We start from the raw sequence: 19,858 nt of genomic DNA, 5'->3' as shown, positions 1-19,858 counted from the left end.
TGTGTGTGTGTGTGTGTGTGTGTGTGTAGTTGTTTGCATATTTGTGTGTGTTTGTATGCCAACCTGTGTGTGTGTGTGTGTGTGTGTGTGTGTGTGTGTGTGTGTGTGTGTGTGTGTAAACTGATGAGCTGCTGGAGACTATGAAGACTGTAGGTCAGTAACAGTCAGTCCAGCAACAGGCTTAGTGTCTTCTTGCTTGGTGGAAAAGGCCGTTCTGGAGCCTACTGGTCCAGGCTTTGAGGCTGCGGTACCGCTTGCCTGATGATAGCAGCTGGAATAGCTTCCTATATAGCTTTCTATGGCAAGGCTGTACTAACAGATACCGAAGAACACGTGGGAGAATGGTGTGAATGTCTCTCACTGTCTCTTATAACTCTACCCTGCTGTCTCACTATTTTTTGTGTTACAGGTTTTCTGATCCAGGGTCTGTAGTAACAAATTGAATATGTCTGAGATCTGTACAATTAATATTTATTCCCTCACTGCCCCCCCCCCACTCTCTTTCTCTCTCTCTCTGTCACTCTCTGTTTTCTTTATCCTTTGTGATGAAGGTTACTCTGGCCAGTAATATACACTGATGTGCACTAATTGCATACGCAATATGTCAAGTCAAGTCAATTTTATTTGTATAGCTCAATATCACAAATTACAAATTGGCCTCAAGGGGCTTTACAGCAGCACAACATCCTGTCCTTAGACCCTCGCATCGGATTAGGGTGTATGTCTGTGAACTATGTAATTAACAGATTGCCCCCCCCCCTCTGTCTCTGTAATAGGTTACTATGGGAAAGGCTGTATTGATGCGTGTCAATTGAATCCCTGTGAGAATGAAGCTCAGTGTCACAGGAAGCCAAGCTCCTCCCACGGATACATCTGTGATTGTGGAGACAATCATTATGGGCAGTACTGTCAGCACAGGTATACACACACACACACACACACACACACACACTCGCACTCTCTGTTTGAATTATACTATGGCTTTGGGGGTAGCTCACTGTTTTTATGGGGGGGGGGTCTTGCGCATGCGTCAAAGAGAACTGACTGTGACTCTTGTTGTAAAGAAACATTCATAGCTGCAAGCACGTGGGCCTACTTGCTGTATGTCAGCAGATCTGATATCTCATAATTAATTAATGACCACATCAAACCTCCACATGGGTATCAAAACCGAGCATGACAGTATGATACAATACTGCCAAGTACAGCAGAGCACGGTGTATTCTGCAGAGTAATATACTATATTTTATAGTTTATCGGCATAAATAAAACAAGGATAGGTCGAATAGTAGAACAGCCTATAAACACACAATTGTGTGAGCATTAAATCAAAAACGGAGCACGCTAGGCTGCCTACAAGGGGTCGAGCCCTCATCAACAATGGTTAAAGTTACCCATCACATACAGATGAGCACAATGATTTCTCAGTGCAATTAAGACCCCAAATGGGAGCGTCATGTATCAACAAACTAGCCTATAACAACACACACATGCATGAGCATTGCAAATACCAACGAAACTAGGCCAGGCTGCCTACAAGGGATCCAGTCCTCGTCAACACCCATCACATACAACACAGCACCAACAGCGAATGATACAGTTAATCGGGATCAGCCCTTCCTTTAAAACAGAGGTGACCACAGAGGCCTCTGGCTCTGGTTGCTCTTCAGAGTTGACTGGCTTACATTTTCTGGTAAATCCAAAATTTGCGAGTGAGCTTACTTGTTTTCTTTGTGACATACTCTTGACTATAAAACAGCGAAATGAATAAAGGCGATTCGGCGTGCAAACTGAGCGGGACTAAGAAAGTTTGTTGTTTTCTGATCTTTGGGTTAAAGTGAGTTGTTGCACCACAACGCTTCGATGGTGATGACAAGAACTGCATGCATGCCAAGTCCTTATTAATGAATTAGTGATGAATCACCCTCATGTTATGATGCATGAATCATACATCAGTAACAGCCTTATGTTACACATGATCCATGATGATAAAGATGCAGAAAAATAGAACTGCATGGCAAAAATAGATAATGTCCATATTTTAGAGACCTCCCCCCCCCCCCCAAAATTTCACAAATCATGTTTTCAGGGGAGCTCATGTCTTGTTAAGAGGAGCCCAGCTCCCCCTGGCTCCCCCGTAGTTCACATCCTGCACACACTAACACGTTGGAGAGTAACAGGTCCATGAGCAGAGAAGCTCATGCATCAGCACATACTGACAAGCACACACACACACACACACACACACCCAGAGTCACAAAAATAAGCATACATACAACACATTACACAGTACATGATTCACATGCAAAATCACACATTGACACAGGACACTTAAAGCACAAGACAAACACTGACACACAGACATACTCTTATCTCTCCCTTGAAATGAAAAAAAAAACACGCAAAGGGGTTCATACACACACACACGCACAAATGATAGATTTAAAGCTGTGTGGATTACTAAAGGATGACAGGATGATAGTCTGGGGCCAGGTCAGGGTCATTCACACATCACCCACAGTTCAGTACAGTAACAGAAATATTGTTCGTGCGTGTGTGTGTGTGTATGTGTGTGTGTGTGTGTGTGTGTATGTGTGTTTTCCACACGTCTGCTCTCTTTTTGGCTCTCCGTCATAATCTGTTTAGCTCTCTCAATCTGTCCATCTCACTCCCTCTCTCTCAGTCCCCCCCCCCCCTTCTGACACTCTCTGTGCCTCTGTCTTTCTATTTCACCCCTCTCTTGTCCACTCTGGGCTTTTTTCACTCTGTGCCCCCCAACACTCTCTTCTCCTCACCCTCTTTTATCAGTCTCTCAGCTCTAGCTCCTTTTTATTTCTGTTTCTCTCTTCCACCATGCCTTTACTTGTCCCTCCACCTACCCTCCCCTCTCTCGCTCTCGCTCTCTCTCTCTGTCTCTGTCTCTTTCATCTTAATGTCAGCCTTAGTTGGAGTCCAGTTTTCTCATTAGTTCACAGTCAGTGGGTTCGAGCATTCCTTTCATAACCAAAAAATAAAATCCCCCTTCTAACTCTCTGTTGCATCCCCCCCCCCCTGCTGTGTGTGTGTGTGTGTGTGTGTGTGTGTGTGTGTGTGTGTGTGTGTGTGTGTGTTATTTGCGCTCATTGTTTTATCCATGCTTGTATGCAGAGTGTGTGTTTATTAGTGTGTGATAGTCTGAGAGCATGCGTCAGTTGTGTATATTTCTATGTGTGTGGGTTTGTGTGCAGCATACGTGTCTGGTTTTGTGTGTGTTAGGGGCATAAACAGGTGATTCTACCTTTTTGTGTGTGTGTATTTCTGTTTGCACTGTGTTTCTAACTCTGTGTGTGTGTGTGTGTGTGTGTGTGTGTGTGTGTGTGTGTGTGTGTGTGTAGGATTGACCACCAGTGCCCCAGAGGTTGGTGGGGGTCTCCGACCTGCGGACCCTGCCACTGTGACACCAGTAAAGGCTTTGACCCCGACTGCAACAAGACCAGCGGCCTGTGCCACTGCAAGGTAAGCAGAGCACGCGTGTTCGGCTGATGTCCTCACGCACAGCACACGTGTTCGGCTGATGTCCTCACGCAAGAGCACGCGGGTTCGGCTCATGTCCTCACACAAGAGCACGCGTGTTCGGCTCATGTCCTCATGCAAGAGCACGCGTGTTCGGCTCATGTCCTCACGCACAGCACGCATGTTCGGCTGATGTCTTCACGCAAGAGCACGCGTGTTCGGCTCATGTCCTCACACAAGAGCACGCGTGTTCGGCTCATGTCCTCATGCAAGAGCACGCGTTTTTGGCTGATGTCCTTACGCAGAGCACACGTGTTCGGCTGATGTCCTCACGCAAGAGCACGCGTGTTCAGCTCATGTCCTCACGCAAGAGCGCGCGTGTTCGGCTCATGTCCTCATGCACAGCACGCGTGTTCAGCTCATGTCCTCACGCAAGAGCACGTGTGTTTGGCTCATGTCCTCACGCACAGCACGCGTGTTCGGCTCATGTCCTCACGCAGAGCACGCGTGTTCAGCTGATGTCCTCACGCACAGCCCGCGTGTTCAGCTGATGTCCTCATGCAGAGCCCACGTGTTCGGCTCATATTCTCATGCAAGAGCACGTGTGTTCGGCTGATGTCCTCACGCAAGAGCACGCGTGTTCGGCTGATGTCCTCGTGCAGAGCAGCCACTGTGACTGACAGGGTACGCCTTGACAAAGTTGAGACACTTAAGTGGAAGGACACGCTGAGAGAATTCACGGATCAAAATGCTCAAAAAAAGTTATCCAGTGCCACTCAGTCGCTTCTCAGGGGCAGTCCACAGTCTTCTGTGACAACTCTTAATTCAAGAACTCAAAGCAGCGCTAAAGAGCTCTTATCAGCAGCCGTACACACACACACCATCCAGACTGTCAGTGTTTGCAACTGTCGCCGTCAGTCTTCAACTGATTTCACTGATGTGACTGTCTGGATAGATAGCTCCGACTGCCCACTAGGTTCTTCTTATCAGTGTTTCACTGCAGAGCCTCCAGACACCTTTTCACTCAAATCACACTTAAGTGTGGCTTTTTGCTCAAGTCCCACACTTAATCATATTTCTATTAAAAAAAAATAAATTCATAGCTGTATTTTTTTTTAAAAACCCAGGGACTTTTGCTCCATTCATTGACGTAGCTCCCTACAGCTCTTGCTTCGCTGCAAGATAATGTACTCACAGTTTAATAATCCGCGAGGCTTATCTAGTTACAAAACCTGATTAGAAATAACAGTGATATGATGATCGTCTGTGCTGGAGGAAGAAGTTTTAATTGGCAACAGATTTGCTTTCAATCACACAACAGACAATAATGGATTTATTCATGTGCACAGACGCAGGCTGCTTGTACGCCCACAGTAGTGTTTTTAAAACACAAGCGTGTAGGGCGTCTGGGTAGCATAGTAGTCTATTCCGTTACCTACCAACACAGGGATCGCCGGTTCGAGTCCTTCCCGTGTTACCTCCAGCTTGGTCGGCTGTCCCTACAGACACAATTGGCAGTGTCTGCGGGTGGGAAGCTGGATGTGGGTATGTGTCCTGTTCGCCGCACTAGCGCCTCCTCTGGTCGGTTGGGGTGCCTGTTCAGGGGGGGGGGTTGGGGGGGGATAGCGTGATCCTCCCATGCGCTACGTGCCCCTGGTGAAACTCCTCACTGTCAGGTGAAAAGAAGCGGCCGGCGACTCCACAGGTATCGGAGGAGGCATGTGGTGGTCTGCAGCCCTCCCTGGATCAGCAGAGAGGGTGGAGCAGCGACCAGCATGGCTCGGAAGAGCGGGATAGTTGGCTGGATAATTGGGGAGAAAAGGGGTGGGGGTCAAAAATAAATAAAAAAATAGACAAAACACAAATGTGTGGATTCAAATGTACACCCCTATGTGCACGAAAGCCCTGACAGAGTGCATATTTGTATACACTTATGTACACACACTATCACACAAACAAACACAGATAGACACAGTCACACACAAACACACACACGTACTATGATCTTCAGATTTGATAGCTACGTGTCATGATGGTATTACAAGTCGATCACTTGTCCACAGAAGTTCTGTTTGTTTGGTGTGAGAGTGTGTAATCAACACATGTGTAACCCCATTCAGCCTTTAATCTGATTGTTTGACCCTAATCCATTATCTCTAATTGTGACCCCAGCTCTAAACCCCCCCCCCCCACACACACACACTTATTCAATTGGTGACACTTGTGTTATATGCACACAGATATCCTGTGATACACAATAAAAGATACAAATGCTTAATGGTTTATTCCTGAAGGCAGAAGCCAGTATGTGTTGCGTGACTTCAGTGCCCTGCCAAATTCTTGTGTCATTAATATATTCCAGTATATTCCTTGTAATGCCTTGAAAATTATGCCCTCTCATGTCCATGGTAGTTTTCCTTTTGAGGTGGAAATGTGCTCTGCTGTGCTGTTTAGTGAATGTGGCGCTGCCCGGCAGGCTATATGTCTGCCTGGGTTTTATTTTCTGAGCTCCAGCCCGGTCTTTTTTTCTTTTTTTTTTTTTTTTTGCCCACTGTTTTTCTTCTAACCTGCATTTGTATGTAACATTTGTCATGTCTCTCAGTGTGTTAATCTCAATGTAGGAATTACCTTCTGTGCACAAGATTTTTCACATTCTCATTTCCCTTCGCATCTTTGTATGAAATGTTGCCTTTTAATGGCGAAGTTGATGCCGTTGTCTATGCGGGCTCTGTGACATGTACACTTAGCTGACTTTGTATGTCTTAGAATGCATTTCTGCTTTGAGTGTCTGTTTTGTGTGCGTGTGTGTGTGTAAACCTGTTTTATGTGTAAGTGTGTGTTTCAGTCTGGCTCTCTCTATTTTCAGTATATTTATGCATACTTATACCCACTATGTGCAGGTATAGGTATGATGGTGTACGTGTGTGTATGAGAATGTGGATGTTTGAGTGTGTGTATGTTGCTGTGGTGGTTCGTGTGTGTGTGCTTTGTATGTCTGTATAACTTTACCTATTTTGAGTGTCATTGAAGGTTCATTGCATCTTTTTATCTCTTTTCCTTTTTCATGAATCCATAAATCTGTTGTGTGTGTGTGTGTGTGTGTGTGTGTGTGTGTGTGTGTGTGTGTGTGTGTGTGTGTGTGTGTGTGTGTGTGTGTGTGTAGGAGTTCCACTACCGTCCGCGTGGAGGTGACACCTGTCTGCCATGCGACTGCTACCCAGTTGGTTCCTTCTCGCGGTCATGTGACCCGGAAACTGGGCAGTGCCAGTGCAGGCCCGGCGTGATTGGTCGGCAGTGCAACGCATGTGATAACCCTTTTGCTGAGGTCACAAATTCAGGTTGTGAAGGTGAGATGGTTTCATTGACAGTCAATGTTAAAATGTCTCTGTTCCAATTTTTCATTTCCGCGTTTTTCTTTTTTTCTTTTTTTTCTCTTTGTGGGCCCATTTTTTTGGAATAGGTTCCAATCTTGTTCTCATGAAATGGCCCAAATACTTTTGGAAAACTACAAACATGTGATATATTAAATTTCCTGTGCAGTCCAATATCTCGATGCGACTCAAAAGTAATTCAAAACAGAGTATCCTGTTGATACTCTTGTGTTACCATGACTTAATAGACTTTTATGAAAGGAATCTAAGAGAAAGAGAGAAAAGGATAGAGGTAATATTATGAGAGAGAGAGGGAGACAAAGAGTAGAATGCGAGAGCATTGTTGAGATAGTGATGTCATCACATTCACATGACTTATAATGTATGTGTTCACTCATCCTATCCAAAACTCTCTCTCAAGCCTTATGCTGGGAAACACAGACTAATAAAAGTCTTACTCAAATGGGAAAAGACTTGGCATCACACATTTAACAACTGACTTTAGGTCGTCTAGGTAGCGTAGCGATCTATTCCATTGCCCTACCAACACAGGGATCTTTGGTTCGAATCCCCGTGTTACCTCCGGCTTGGTCAGGCACAATTGGCCGTGTCTGTGGGAGAGAAGCCGGATGTGGGTATGTGTCTTGGTCACTGCACTAGCACCTCCTCCGGTCGGTCGGGGCGCCTCTTCAGTGGGGAGGGGGAACTGGGAGGAATAGCGTGATCCTCCCACACGCTACATGCCCCTGGTGAAACTCCTCACTGTCAGGTGAAAAGAAAGGGCTGGTGACTCCACATGTATCAGAGGAGACATGTAGTAGTCTGCAGCCCTCCCCGGATTGGCAGAGGGGGTGGAGCAGCGACCAGGATGGCTCGAAAGAGTGGGTTAATTGGCCAGATACAACTGGGGAGAAAAAGAGGGAAAATCCAAAAAAATAAACTGATTTTTGCAGATTACGGTTATAGACAAGCACTCAGGTTCGAGTTGCATGCTCTTGCCAACGAGCTCAGGCTCGAGGTCAGTCATAAAAATCAAATGTTTGAAAAATCACAATGGCTCCAATGTCTCCGGTTGAAGGCTAAATTGGAAGGAAGAATCTTAAACCCACGCAACTACCAGATAACATGTCCACAGTAATCTAGCCTATTTTATACAGACTGGTACAGACTCTGCGATCTTGAAAAGTCAGCATGGCAAAGTCAAAGTATATCAGCCTGTAAATCATATAATGTGCTAATGGGTTTTAGTTTAAGGCTCAAGAATGTAAAAGCTGTGTCTTGCAATATTTATCTTTTACTAGGTCTTTTTATCTAACCAACTACCTCACTGACTACCTCCCTTTTCTATGACTCTTTGGAGGAGGTAGACAGCCTTATGTCCTTTTTTTCCCTTTTTCCTATTAAATTTACTTCCTGTAATCTCTGACTAAGAGTGTTTTAGCCCTCAGTCAGTCTGATTTTCTTCTCCTCAAATCAGAGGGGAACCGTCAGGGCCCCCTAGACCCTCAGATAGGGCCTAAGATATTCTAAAAAATAATATTTAAAAAGTCATCAGTTCTAATTTTATTTTATCAATTCATAATTTGACAATCAGCATCTAAACACAATATTTCTGAGGAAATAAATCCTTAAAACCTGCCTATTAAGTTTTTGTTGGAATGTGAAGGGTTAAGTGAAAGAAGCTCCTTTGTCTCCCTATCAGAATTTTGCTGCCTCTGCTGTTGCTAGGAAGAAAATGCTATGCTTTCAGCTCTATGATTGGTGGGCCAGCTATGATTTTTACAGAAGTCCGAGCAATAGTAATTCAATGAGAGAGTAATTTCAAATGACAGTGAAATTGACCAATCATATCTTACCTCTAAATGGGTAGGCTTTGTTATCGCTAACCTTATGACAATGTCCACCCATTGTGGGGGGACACAATCACAAACTAGTGGGAAAAATATGTAGATCTGCATTTTAATCTGCATTTTACAGGCTAACCAACAGGCTAGCTTGTTGGTTCATGATGGAAGCGTGATTAATATTACTACTAGTGAGGAGGACACCGCTGTGAATTTATTATCTACGCCGTTTTCAAGATTAACTTTTAATGAAAAGTTGGAGTTAATCGGCAAAGAAAGCTTTACACAGAGGGTAAGTTGTTTAAAATCTAACAGGCCACCGTACCAACTGATTTTCTTCTGGCCGCCACCGCCACTGGTTCCCAAAATGCCATGATCGCTGTTCACTGTCCATGGTTCTGAAGTGTCTGTCACTAATGCTTGCGCTGTCATGATGTACTTTTGGTGGTTTTGTGTGGTAGGATGGGGTGGCTGTCATACATTTGTCAACATATTCCGCTTAAGTGCACACACAGCTTGTTTGATGATGCGATTATATGTAAGGATTTGCGTTTTGCTTTAGAAATGAGCTGTTTTTTTGTTTTGGTAATAACTCTCACTCTCCATGCTGTTTGCTCGTTGCATTGCTAAGGCTGGACTAGTGTCTTAATTTTTGTTTCAGAGTTGGAATTGTCATTGGTAAATGTTGCAGTACTATAGGAGAGAACACAGTAAGCTAGGCTGGTAGTTTGCTTTTTTTCCTCAACAGGGAAGGGGCTTCAGAGGGCCAAGGTTTAAGACTCATGGTTCGCTACTGCCTCAAATAAAGGAGGCATTTAAAAGTTCCCACATTATTAGTGACTTTTTATTGCATGACTTAATGGGAAAAATATAACGATGGATATTGATGATGAATGATTCTTTTTTCTGCTTAAGTTCTCTCTCTCCCCCCTCCTTTTTCTCTTTCCTCGCTTTTCCTTCCTCTACTACCCTATGTTGCTTTTGTTCTTTCTCATCCCCTCTCTCTCACTTTCTCTCTACCCCCCTCTCTATCTCTCTTTTTCCCTCTCTGTTTCACCATCCATCAATCTCCTCCTCACATCTCTCTCTCTCTCTCTCATCATCTCTCTCTCTCGTCTCGTCTCTCCTCTCGTCTCTCTCTCTCTCTCTCTCTCTCTCTCTCTCTCTCTCTCTCTCTCTCTCTCTCCTCTCTCTCTCTCTCTCTCTCTCTCTCTCTCTCCCCTCTCTCTCTCTCTCTCTCTCTCTCTCTCTCTCTCTCTCTCTCTCTCTCTCTCTCTCTCTCTCTCTCTCTCTCTCTCTCTCTCTGCAGTTATCTATGACAGTTGTCCTAAGACCATTACCCAGGGGATCTGGTGGCCCCGGACCAAGTTCAACCTGCCTGCTGCGGTGCCCTGCCCAAAAGGCTCTGTCGGTTTGTAAACACACACCAGAGTACGTAAGCAGAACTAGAAGAGTGCACTCAGTAGAGTGCAGATCTCCATCAGGTGTATCTCCTGTAGATGTGAATCACACGTGCGCACGGGTGGCTTCGATTGGGCAGTGATGGAGCAGCATTGGTTGAGCCAGCTAGAACGTGAATGGAGAGAGGGAGCACTGATAGTGAGAAAAAACGTTTTTTGCTGATTTTGAAAATCAGCTTTTTCCATTTGGGGACACGGCTTTTGTTCCCAATTGGACAAGCCGTCCCCAATTAACTGGTCTTTAGTCTGAAATGTGTCCTTGAAAGTAGTTTAAGTGAGGAATGTGCGACCAAATGCATAATCCCCTCCAGGCTACTGCAGGCTACCTACCGCCTGGCGGAGAATGAAGTACAAATACACAAATGTGCATGCACACAAATGCGCGCGCACACATACACACACACACACACACACACACACACACACACACACACACACGTTTTCTGGCACATACACATTTCAACAAATATAGAGCATCACACCAACACACACTCCAATTGACAAATAGATATCTAAACTAACAAAACTGTTGACCGGTGTGAATGCTTGCATGCTGCTAGACATAAATATAAGAAATCCATCATTACTGTTATTAGCTGCAGCTGTGTTTATTCTGCTATGCTTGCATCATCACTTGGTCCCAAGATCAGCCCAGCATTTACAGATATTTGTCCCCCTTAGATGGTAGAATACTGACAAAGAAGGTATGGGTGTAGCTGTTCTTTAAAAGCTCTCCTCTTTCTTCAATACAGGTGCAGCGATCAGACACTGTGATGTGGAGAGAGGCTGGTTGGTGCCAGATCTCTACAACTGTACCTCACCTCCATTTGTGGAGCTCAACACTGCTGTACGTATGCTAATTTACCGATGCTACCAAGTAGCTACAGCGCTGCTTGTAATACCAGAACAACATTTTTACCTTGCCTCTCTCTCCCTGTGGAATTTACTGCAGCTGTTATAGTGACTATGAACTCCTGCTAACACTTGGCTTTAATAATAGCAGTAATACTAATTTAGTATCTTACTTGCCTTCTCATTGTGAAAGTAGTAGCTTCTTACATGCAAAAATATCAAAACAACAAAGTATACATGATATAAATAAAAACATGATGGAGGCCTGTCCAGGGTGTCTCCCCGCCTGCCACCCAATGACTGCTGGGATAGGCTCCAGCATCCCCGCAACCCCGAGAGCAGGATAAAGCGGTTTGGATAATAGATGGATGGATTGACAATACAGTACCTGTCCACTCTTTAGGATATTTATTGCTTTATCTATATTAAAATACTAATACTACATCATCAACAACATCAGTAATAAAACATGCAATTCAAATGGCATAAAACTCACAACCAAGCCTTGTTTTGTTACTAAATTTATGCAACAGAAATATTACCATTTCCAAGTCGTGTCACCACTATTGAAAATACAAGTACTCTATCGAACACTCCTTGATAGATGTATCTAACATCATTGATGTACATGGTAGTAGCTATTTTTATCATAGCATCTACAATGTAGCTGTTTATTAGTGATGTTTATTTAAGGACTAAAGGATTAGCTTTTGAATTTTTGTGGTGTGTGTGTGTGTGTCTGTGTCTGTGTAGCTGGAGTCCCTTGAACGTAATGACACCGAGCTGAGCACCATTGTGGAAAAGAAGCTGGCACACCAGCTGCGCGATGTCACTGAGGCAACGGCCCGTCTCTATGGCAACGACCTGCAGATCGCCGAGCGACTGTTGTCCCGCCTCCTGACCTTTGAGACCCAGCAGAGTGGTTTTGGACTCACTGCTACACAGGATGCACACTTTAATGAGGTCAGGAAACTTTTGACCGCGTTATTATGCAGTATACACCAGCATGCACAAACTCAGAAACACACCGACACACGCACATCAAGTCACATCATATCACATTTAGAAAAATCAAGTTTATTTGTTTACTTTTGATAAACTGGTTTCTCACAGGATTCGTCACTGAAAACAAAAGACACAAACAGACAAACAGGGTTAATACAAAATAGGCAAACTAAACACATACTTCAAGAGGTAGTGCCGTTGTGTGTGCTTGCATGCATGTAAATGGATACGGTACTACCAGGCATCATCAGAGCAATCCACAAATAGTAAATAAAGTGACTGACAGACTGCATACTCAAACTGCCATACATAACTTTGTGGGGTATAAATAAAGGGGCAGCCATGCCCAGTGCCATTTGAACATGTAATGCTTTAGACTCTTGCTCAAAGACTTGCAGGGTTCATACAGATATAAAGCCTTTTATATAACCCCTCCAGTTTAGTGATAGTCTCTTAAGTACGAGGCCACCCAACTGCAAATCACATTGCATTTTAAAATGCTCAGCACCATTTAGAGTCTAACGTAATTAAAAGTGGTCAATAGGCACTAACACATGAAATTTACAACAGATAAAAGTACTAGTAAAAAAAATGCCCAAGGGTTAAATCCGTTTTCCCAGAAGACCTTAGACATATTTAACAGAGCAAATATGAAAGATAAATGGATTGACAGAACTTTATAGGGTGCAGCCCCAGTGGGCAAGGAGGTGCAGTATGGTATCTTTTTTTCTGAGATTGAAGGAATTGTTACCATAGCAACATTACCAATGGTTGCTACTGAAATTTTACCTCATGTCATCTCACCATGTTAACCGGCAGATTTTCTTTTTACCTGGTACATCACTTCCAGCTTAGGCTGCAGGGGTTGATGCAGGAAACAGTTTTTAGTAATTGTCTGACACCTTGGTTAAGAAAGTGGAGATGCAGGGGGGCGTCTGGGTAGTGTAGTGGTCTATTCCATTGCCGACCAACACGGGGATCGTTGGTTCGAATCCCCATGTTACCTCCGGCTTGGTCGGTCGTCTCTACAAACACAATTGGCAGTGTCTGTAGGTGGGAAGCTGGATGTGGGTATGTCAGGTGAAAAGAAGCGGCTGGTGACTCCACATGTATCGGAGGAGGCATGTGGTAGTCTGCAGCCCTCTCTGGATCGGCAGAGGGGGTGGAGCAGTGACCGGGATGGCTTGGACGAGTGGGGTAATCGGCCGGATGCAATTGGGGAGAAAAACAGGGAAAAATCCACAAAAAAAAAGAAAGAAAGTGGAGATGCTGATAGTTCCAGTTATATATCTGTACATATAACTGGGTCTTTCCATCTTCTCACAGATATTCAGCCTCTGTATCTGCTGACTCAGAATGAGTTTTCAATCTGTTAGTATTTTAGCAGTTATATCCTATTGCACTGAAATATTGTGTGTGCTGAATCTCCTGTGTAAGCCTTCAACCATTCTTCAAATACTGGTTCATGCACTGGCATTGAATGACAAGGCGGGGGTTACTATGGCAACGTAACTGGAGAAGTGACACCCCACACCATTGTGGTTAATGTTTTTGTGTATGGACAGGATGCTAAATGTCACTTCAAACCGGACTTCACACTTGTATGTGCTCTGCTTGCTATATGAGTAGCAGTAGTGACCTCTACAGGTCACTAGTTGTAGCCGTAGTACTAGTGATAGTGAAAGTACTGCTTGATGTTGTTGCATTATCTATGGTCGTAGCGGAGGTGCTTGTAGTAGCAGCAGTACCAGTAGTCATAGTAATAACAGTAGCATTAGCAGTGGTGACAAGGGTAGTGGTGAACAGCAGTAGATTATAAACAGATTACATTTGACCTGAAATGCTGGCACTTGCCACACTTGGATACATATAAACTGTAGAAGCATGTGAATTTAGAATATGTACTAATAGTATTTTTATTAGCAGGAGAAGCAATAACATAAATTGTAGGAGCAATGGTAGTGGCAGTGGTACCAGCAGCAGTTGCAGTTGTACTTCTGTAACTATTGTTGCAGTTGTACTTGTGACTATAGTATTTCTGCCACTGGTGGTGGCAGAAATACTATAGTCACAATAATAAAGTCACAAAAATACTTGTTGCCGCAGTAGTGGTGGCGCTAATGATAGCAGGAGTAGTCAAAGTATTTGTGTCTGTATTAGCTGTAGTAGTAGAATAATAGTAATAGCAATACTGTTATTTTCAATGGGCAATAATAGTAGTGTTGATGGTTCACCGCAGATAATTTCTCATTAACCTCTGAATAATGTGTTATTTACATCTTGTTAAGCAGCCAGGGAACAATTTATGTGGGTAATGTGTTGGGCATTTGAAATGCTCGTTTTCGAATCTTCACCAACATGTCAACAGCGGAAAGCATTTAATATTGGTTTGATAACTGTACCTCATCTGCCAATAAATCAACCCCCTGATGAAAACTGTAATTTTCGCAAATGCTCATGTTGCTCTGTTGAAATAGAGGATTACCTTGATCTGCCTTTTCAGCTCCATCATTGATTGTCGTCTTTGGCAACAGGTTGCTATAGAAACTGGTAGATACTGTAACCCTCTTTTTGTGCTGCTGAATCTCATCATACTGCTGAGAAACATACATGAAAATCTAGTTGCTGGGTGAGAGACAGCATTACCAACGTTAGACGGCAACGTTAAGGACCTGGCCCCAAAACCGTAAGGTCCCCCATCAACCATTGTTGTGTCCATCAGCCGCAATGTGGGTCATCAAATTGCCATTGGGCAAGAACCCTTTCCACTTCTAATTTGTCCCTTAATAGCAATGTCAACCACTGTAATTGCTTAAATTATAATTGTAAATTGTACATAAGTGCTTGCCCTACTTTACGGTATAATTTATAGTAACTTCATGTCCTCTGCTTTGGCAGCTGTGATTTCAGTGACTTTGAGGTTTGGGTTCAAGATAGCATAATAAAATAAACAATACTGATGTTGAAACCATTATCTGACACATATTCTCTTACTTTCCTTACACACTCAATTCTCATCTCCTCTGTATTACGTAAGGTAAATTACTGATGATCACTGAAGTGTAAACACAGAAGAGAGAATGCCCCCACAAAATGAAAATTCCCTCTGTTAAGCTCCACTTGTTTCAGCATTTCAACCCGGTGTGGGTCTTCGTCAGGTGGTTTCATGTGTCTGAACCACTAAAATATGCCCCTCCTTTGCTAGGTAACCAGCAAAGGAGGGGCATAAAAATGGTAAAAATGCTTGGTCTCGCAATATGTGTAGAACCATTAAGTTGTCTCTGGCTAACCAGCGGTAGTCATAGTGCCACCGTGTATGGTGCGATGACAAAACCTCATTTTACCTGACATTTTACTCAACTGCCTTGCTTTGTAATAAAGTAGATGACAGAGTCACTGGAAGAACATTGGGTAACACTTTAGTATGGGGAACGTAGTCACCATTAATTAGGTGCTTATTAGCATGCAAGTTAGCAACATATTGGCTCTTAATTGGTCATTATTACGTACTCATTAATGCCTTATTCTGCGTGGCCTTATTATACAACCAGTAAGCCATTAACTATGAGTTTTCCCTCTATAACCTCAGAATTATTGCTTATTAGTAGTACCATCTCATTATGCTTTGCTTAGTATGGACTTTATAAGGTGGTAGTACCACAAGAAGAGTTATTCTCCCTTACTAACACTTAATGAATATGGTCTGTTCTTACATAACAAAACACAAAACTACAAGTGTTAATAGTGTTAAATTACTGTAAATTAAGTTTTTGTTACTTAGAATATGTTCCCCATACTAAAGTGACATCTTGATTATTACTAATTCACTAGTAATTAAGTTTTTTTATGTTCCCCATACTAAAGTGTTACCGAACATTGTATTTTATAAGTTAATGGCAACCAGTAACCAGTAAGTGGTATTGGTTGCCATAGAAACACAGCGGTAGTATCAGTGACGCCCGCAGTTTACCAGGGCAAAAACCAACTCTCACTTGATACTTAACCTTTACCGCTGGCCAGTAAAATTATTGTGCTGCCAGCATAGCTCGTCTTTGGCTGGCAAGCTGACCGGGGGTACACTGAGCAACACACAAGTAGTATCAAAGACATGTATTAGCTTATGAACCAAAAAAAAAAAATCTGACCAGCTGACACCTTATACATACAACTATTAGGAGCCACCTGAGTGTAATGTAGAACACAGTTACCATAGCAACAAAATGTGTCTGCGGTGGGTTTTCTCCTGGTGCTGTGGTTTCCCCCACCATCAAAAAGACATGCATGTTAGGGTTACTACTCCTGTCTGTGCCCCTGACCGAGGCATGGCGAGACGAATTGGAGTTGGTCCCCGGGTGCTGCACAGCGGCTGCCCGCTGCTGCTAGTGACACAGCTAGGCTTGGTTAAATGCAGAGCATAATTTCCCCACGGGGATCAATAAAGTATCTTAAAAAAAATGGTTTGAAGAAAGCAAAACCAGAGACCCTGTGGCTATCGGGGAAGGAATGGGAGCCATTCAAGGAGGATTGTAGAATTTGTCAAGAATGTGGTTATGAATAAAGTAATAGAGAATCAAATACTTTGGTCAAACTTTGGATTCAAACTCATTGAGAAAACAACCTTGAAATCCAACTCTTAATCTAATTCCTAATCCAACTCACAGCCAGCAGTACCAGGCCTTATCTTTCAAGCCATACACAGTTGCATTTTTTTAACGACTCATTAGATTTCGGCTAAGCGTTTCTTCCTTTTTCTGCATTTTGTATATACTTAAATGTTATAACATCTTGTTTTTCTGCTGTTGGAAGAGAACCAATATAGGTATACCGCAGATGATGTGTTAGAATAGAAGAAGGTATCTGTTCAATTTTCCTACATGCAACAGAGTTTCACTTTCATCTCAGCCGAACTGAAATGTAAACTGAGAACACAATTCATTTGCTGATGATAGAGCTTTCATTCTCAATCAGTTGTTCATCATTCTGGACAACCTGGTCGCTGTTCTGAATTAAATCACCATCCTGAATGGACTTTGTTCTAATGAATTCACTCCAGCCTGGCAATAAACACTGCCCCCCCCTTCTTTCTCTCTCTCTGTTTAATCCTCCCACCTCATGTCTGTCCTGGAACTCCTTCCTTATCCCGCTATTACTCTCTTTCCTCCCACTCTGAGTGCCCTCTAGTCTTCTCACTTAATCATAAATACACAAGGGCCATCTGGTACTTGCAGGATAGAGCTGACCAGAGCAGGTGAGTGTGGAAAAAGAAGGCAGGCTTGAAAAAGAAGCAAAATTGCTGTGGCCTGAAAGCAGATTTGGCAGACAAATCTCGACGAAGATCTTTATCAGTGGATATTAATCATCAGGGGCTGAAACCTATGTTGAACCAACTTTTTTTTCCTTTTGTTCGATGTTGGGGAAGGTGCCACTAGTGACTCCGTTTCATTTCCAGCTGATCTCTGGGATTTGCCGTGGTCAAAGACAAACGCAATTACCAGCATCGCCGTCACTGTCAAGTAAAAAAAAAGAAAAAAAGGCAGCGCTCAGGATTGTGGTTTTAAAGGTTTTCATTCTCATCATATTAGTGCGTTGACAGTGGAGATGGCTGAGTGTGTCAAAGATGGCATGGCTAGCATCATGATAAGCTGCGATACAGTATTGATTTGTTTTTGAAAGATCTGCTGCAACCCATGTCTCAGAGTCCCTCCTCTGCAGCGTCTCTCCTTTCTCCTTTTACTTTTTCTGTTCTTATCTGCTGCTTTAACATCCACAGTCCCCATCCTTTCTTTCTCCCCTTTAGTTTTTCTTTTTTTTCATTTTCAGTCTTAATCTGAAGTCCACTCTATATATTTACTGGGAGCCTCAGTCTCAAAGCTGAGCATACATTGATATTAATTTCTCTTTCTCGCTTTCTCTCTCTGTCCCAATCAATCAATCAATCAATCAATCAATCAATCAATCAATCAACCAACCAACCAACCAACCAACCAACCAACCAACCAACCAACCAATCAATCAATTCAATTTATTGTCATTAAAAAAATGTGCAGGCACATGTTAAAAATGAAATAAGGGCTGCAGCTTTGCCAAACAGTACAAGAAAGACATAGACAATCAATCAATCAATCAATCAATCAATCAATCAATCAATCAATCAATCAATCAGCCTATCTAGCATCACCAGCTCTTCTTTCTCTATCCTCTCTCTTCCAACTTCCCTTTCCAATTTATTTGTCCTAAGGTTTTTCTCTCTCATTCCTTTCTCTCCAGAGTAATCTGTGAGACTGCAGCTCTTCTTTATTGGGTCTGGTGCAGTCTGGACCTGTGGCTAGTCCGTGCAAAAAATCATAACTGCATCAAGCATTGTGTGTCTCTCTCCTGCTCTCTTGATATTATTTTACAATGAGAGAACTGAATGAAGCGAGGTTGTCTGTCACAGACTTCTGCTCATGAATCCCAGGTAATGTATGGGGAAGAGCCGTGTATGTGTACATGCATGTGATTAGGAAAAGTTGGTGTAATTAAACCACTGCCCTAGATTTTATTATTTTACCCCTGTCAAGCAGAACTAAAGTCAACCCTTGGGTTTTATTGAGATTGCCTTTTGTGTGAAACGTTCCATGGTTCAAAATATTGGGAAATTGGTCTAATCATCTTGGGCATTAAAGGATGCCTCACTGAATCCCAGATTGTGCACGTTCTATACGTTGTGTTTGACCCATTGTGTTAAGCATGCAACCAATGAAAATGCATACTGTATCCACTTTTTAATATGCATATGCAAAGATAACTCTTCTGCATTCAACCAGGCAAATATTCCTCAATATTCAGTTGCACTATAGCTGCAGTGGGGAGCAGCTGATGCAATAACAGCTTCTTTTCTCTTCTTTCTGCTTAAACTCACAACTCTGTTGTCTCCCTCCCATAAGCCTTGTCTTTTCTTTCTTTACTCTCTTTTATATGTGAATTGTTGGAGTTTGAAGTCCATTTGAATTCTCATTTCCTCCATTTGCTTCTCCCTCTTTCCAATTATTGACATTTTTCTATACGTTGATGCTCTCCCTCTTCTAAAAAAAATTCTGAGACAGTAGTGACGCGTCCCCCCCCCCCCACTCTCCCTTTTTAACCATCTAAAATATTGACAATGCTTTGCTTTTTTTTTGCTGTCTCTTTTCCAATTCTGGGAGACTCCATTGCGTTATTGCTTTTGAGCAGGGCCTAAGGCAGGTCTGATTCACTGCCTCTTTTGTCCTTCTTTCTCTTGACCTTTCCTCTATCTTTCCCACTCTCAAAATTGTTTTCTCTTGTCTCTTTCACACTTTCAGAACATTCTGCGAGGCTGCAGTGCATTGCTGGGTCCAAGTACTGCAGATCTTTGGCGGGCTCTGGCCCAGAGTCAGAACCACATCCAGGGAGGCGGCCCGGCCGGGCTGGCTGACCTGCTGGAACAGTATGCACAGACCCTGGCCCAGAACATGAAACTAACCTACCTCAACCCTGTGGCTCTGGTCGCTCCTAATATAGGTGAGTTAGGAAGCAGTGCATGTACACACACATACACACACATGTATACACACACAGATGCTAACATACACATACATTCAAATTCTGTCATGCACACAGACACACACACTCACGCACACACATACACACTCATATGCGCAGTTCATACACACCACAGTAAAAAAAAAACCACAAAACCACACATGCACCCTTAAAAAAACACATACCCATATATACACACTGACGCTGACCCTGTGACTGAACTAGAGAGTCAATTCATACACTTTCACATACACATATTCAGATTCACAATGCTCAATGCTACACAATGCTA

General features: G+C 43.1%; 1 protein-coding gene across 1 annotated transcript in view; it reads left to right on the top strand.

Moving 5' to 3' along the window:
* celsr3 (cadherin, EGF LAG seven-pass G-type receptor 3) overlaps window positions 1-19,858 on the top strand; it is a 171,926-nt gene that overhangs the window by 123,761 nt on the left and 28,307 nt on the right. Inside the window, 7 exon segments of the mRNA XM_056299484.1 lie at window positions 777-918; window positions 3,375-3,495; window positions 6,656-6,839; window positions 10,017-10,118; window positions 10,920-11,014; window positions 11,773-11,982; window positions 19,347-19,545. Of these exon segments, the coding sequence (XP_056155459.1) occupies window positions 777-918; window positions 3,375-3,495; window positions 6,656-6,839; window positions 10,017-10,118; window positions 10,920-11,014; window positions 11,773-11,982; window positions 19,347-19,545 (1,053 nt within the window).

The sequence above is a fragment of the Lampris incognitus genome, chromosome 2 (genome assembly GCF_029633865.1).
Source record: "Lampris incognitus isolate fLamInc1 chromosome 2, fLamInc1.hap2, whole genome shotgun sequence".
Lineage (NCBI taxonomy): Eukaryota > Metazoa > Chordata > Actinopteri > Lampriformes > Lampridae > Lampris > Lampris incognitus.
Note: the sequence above shows the minus strand (reverse complement) of the source record. Positions and strands in the feature narration are given on the sequence as shown.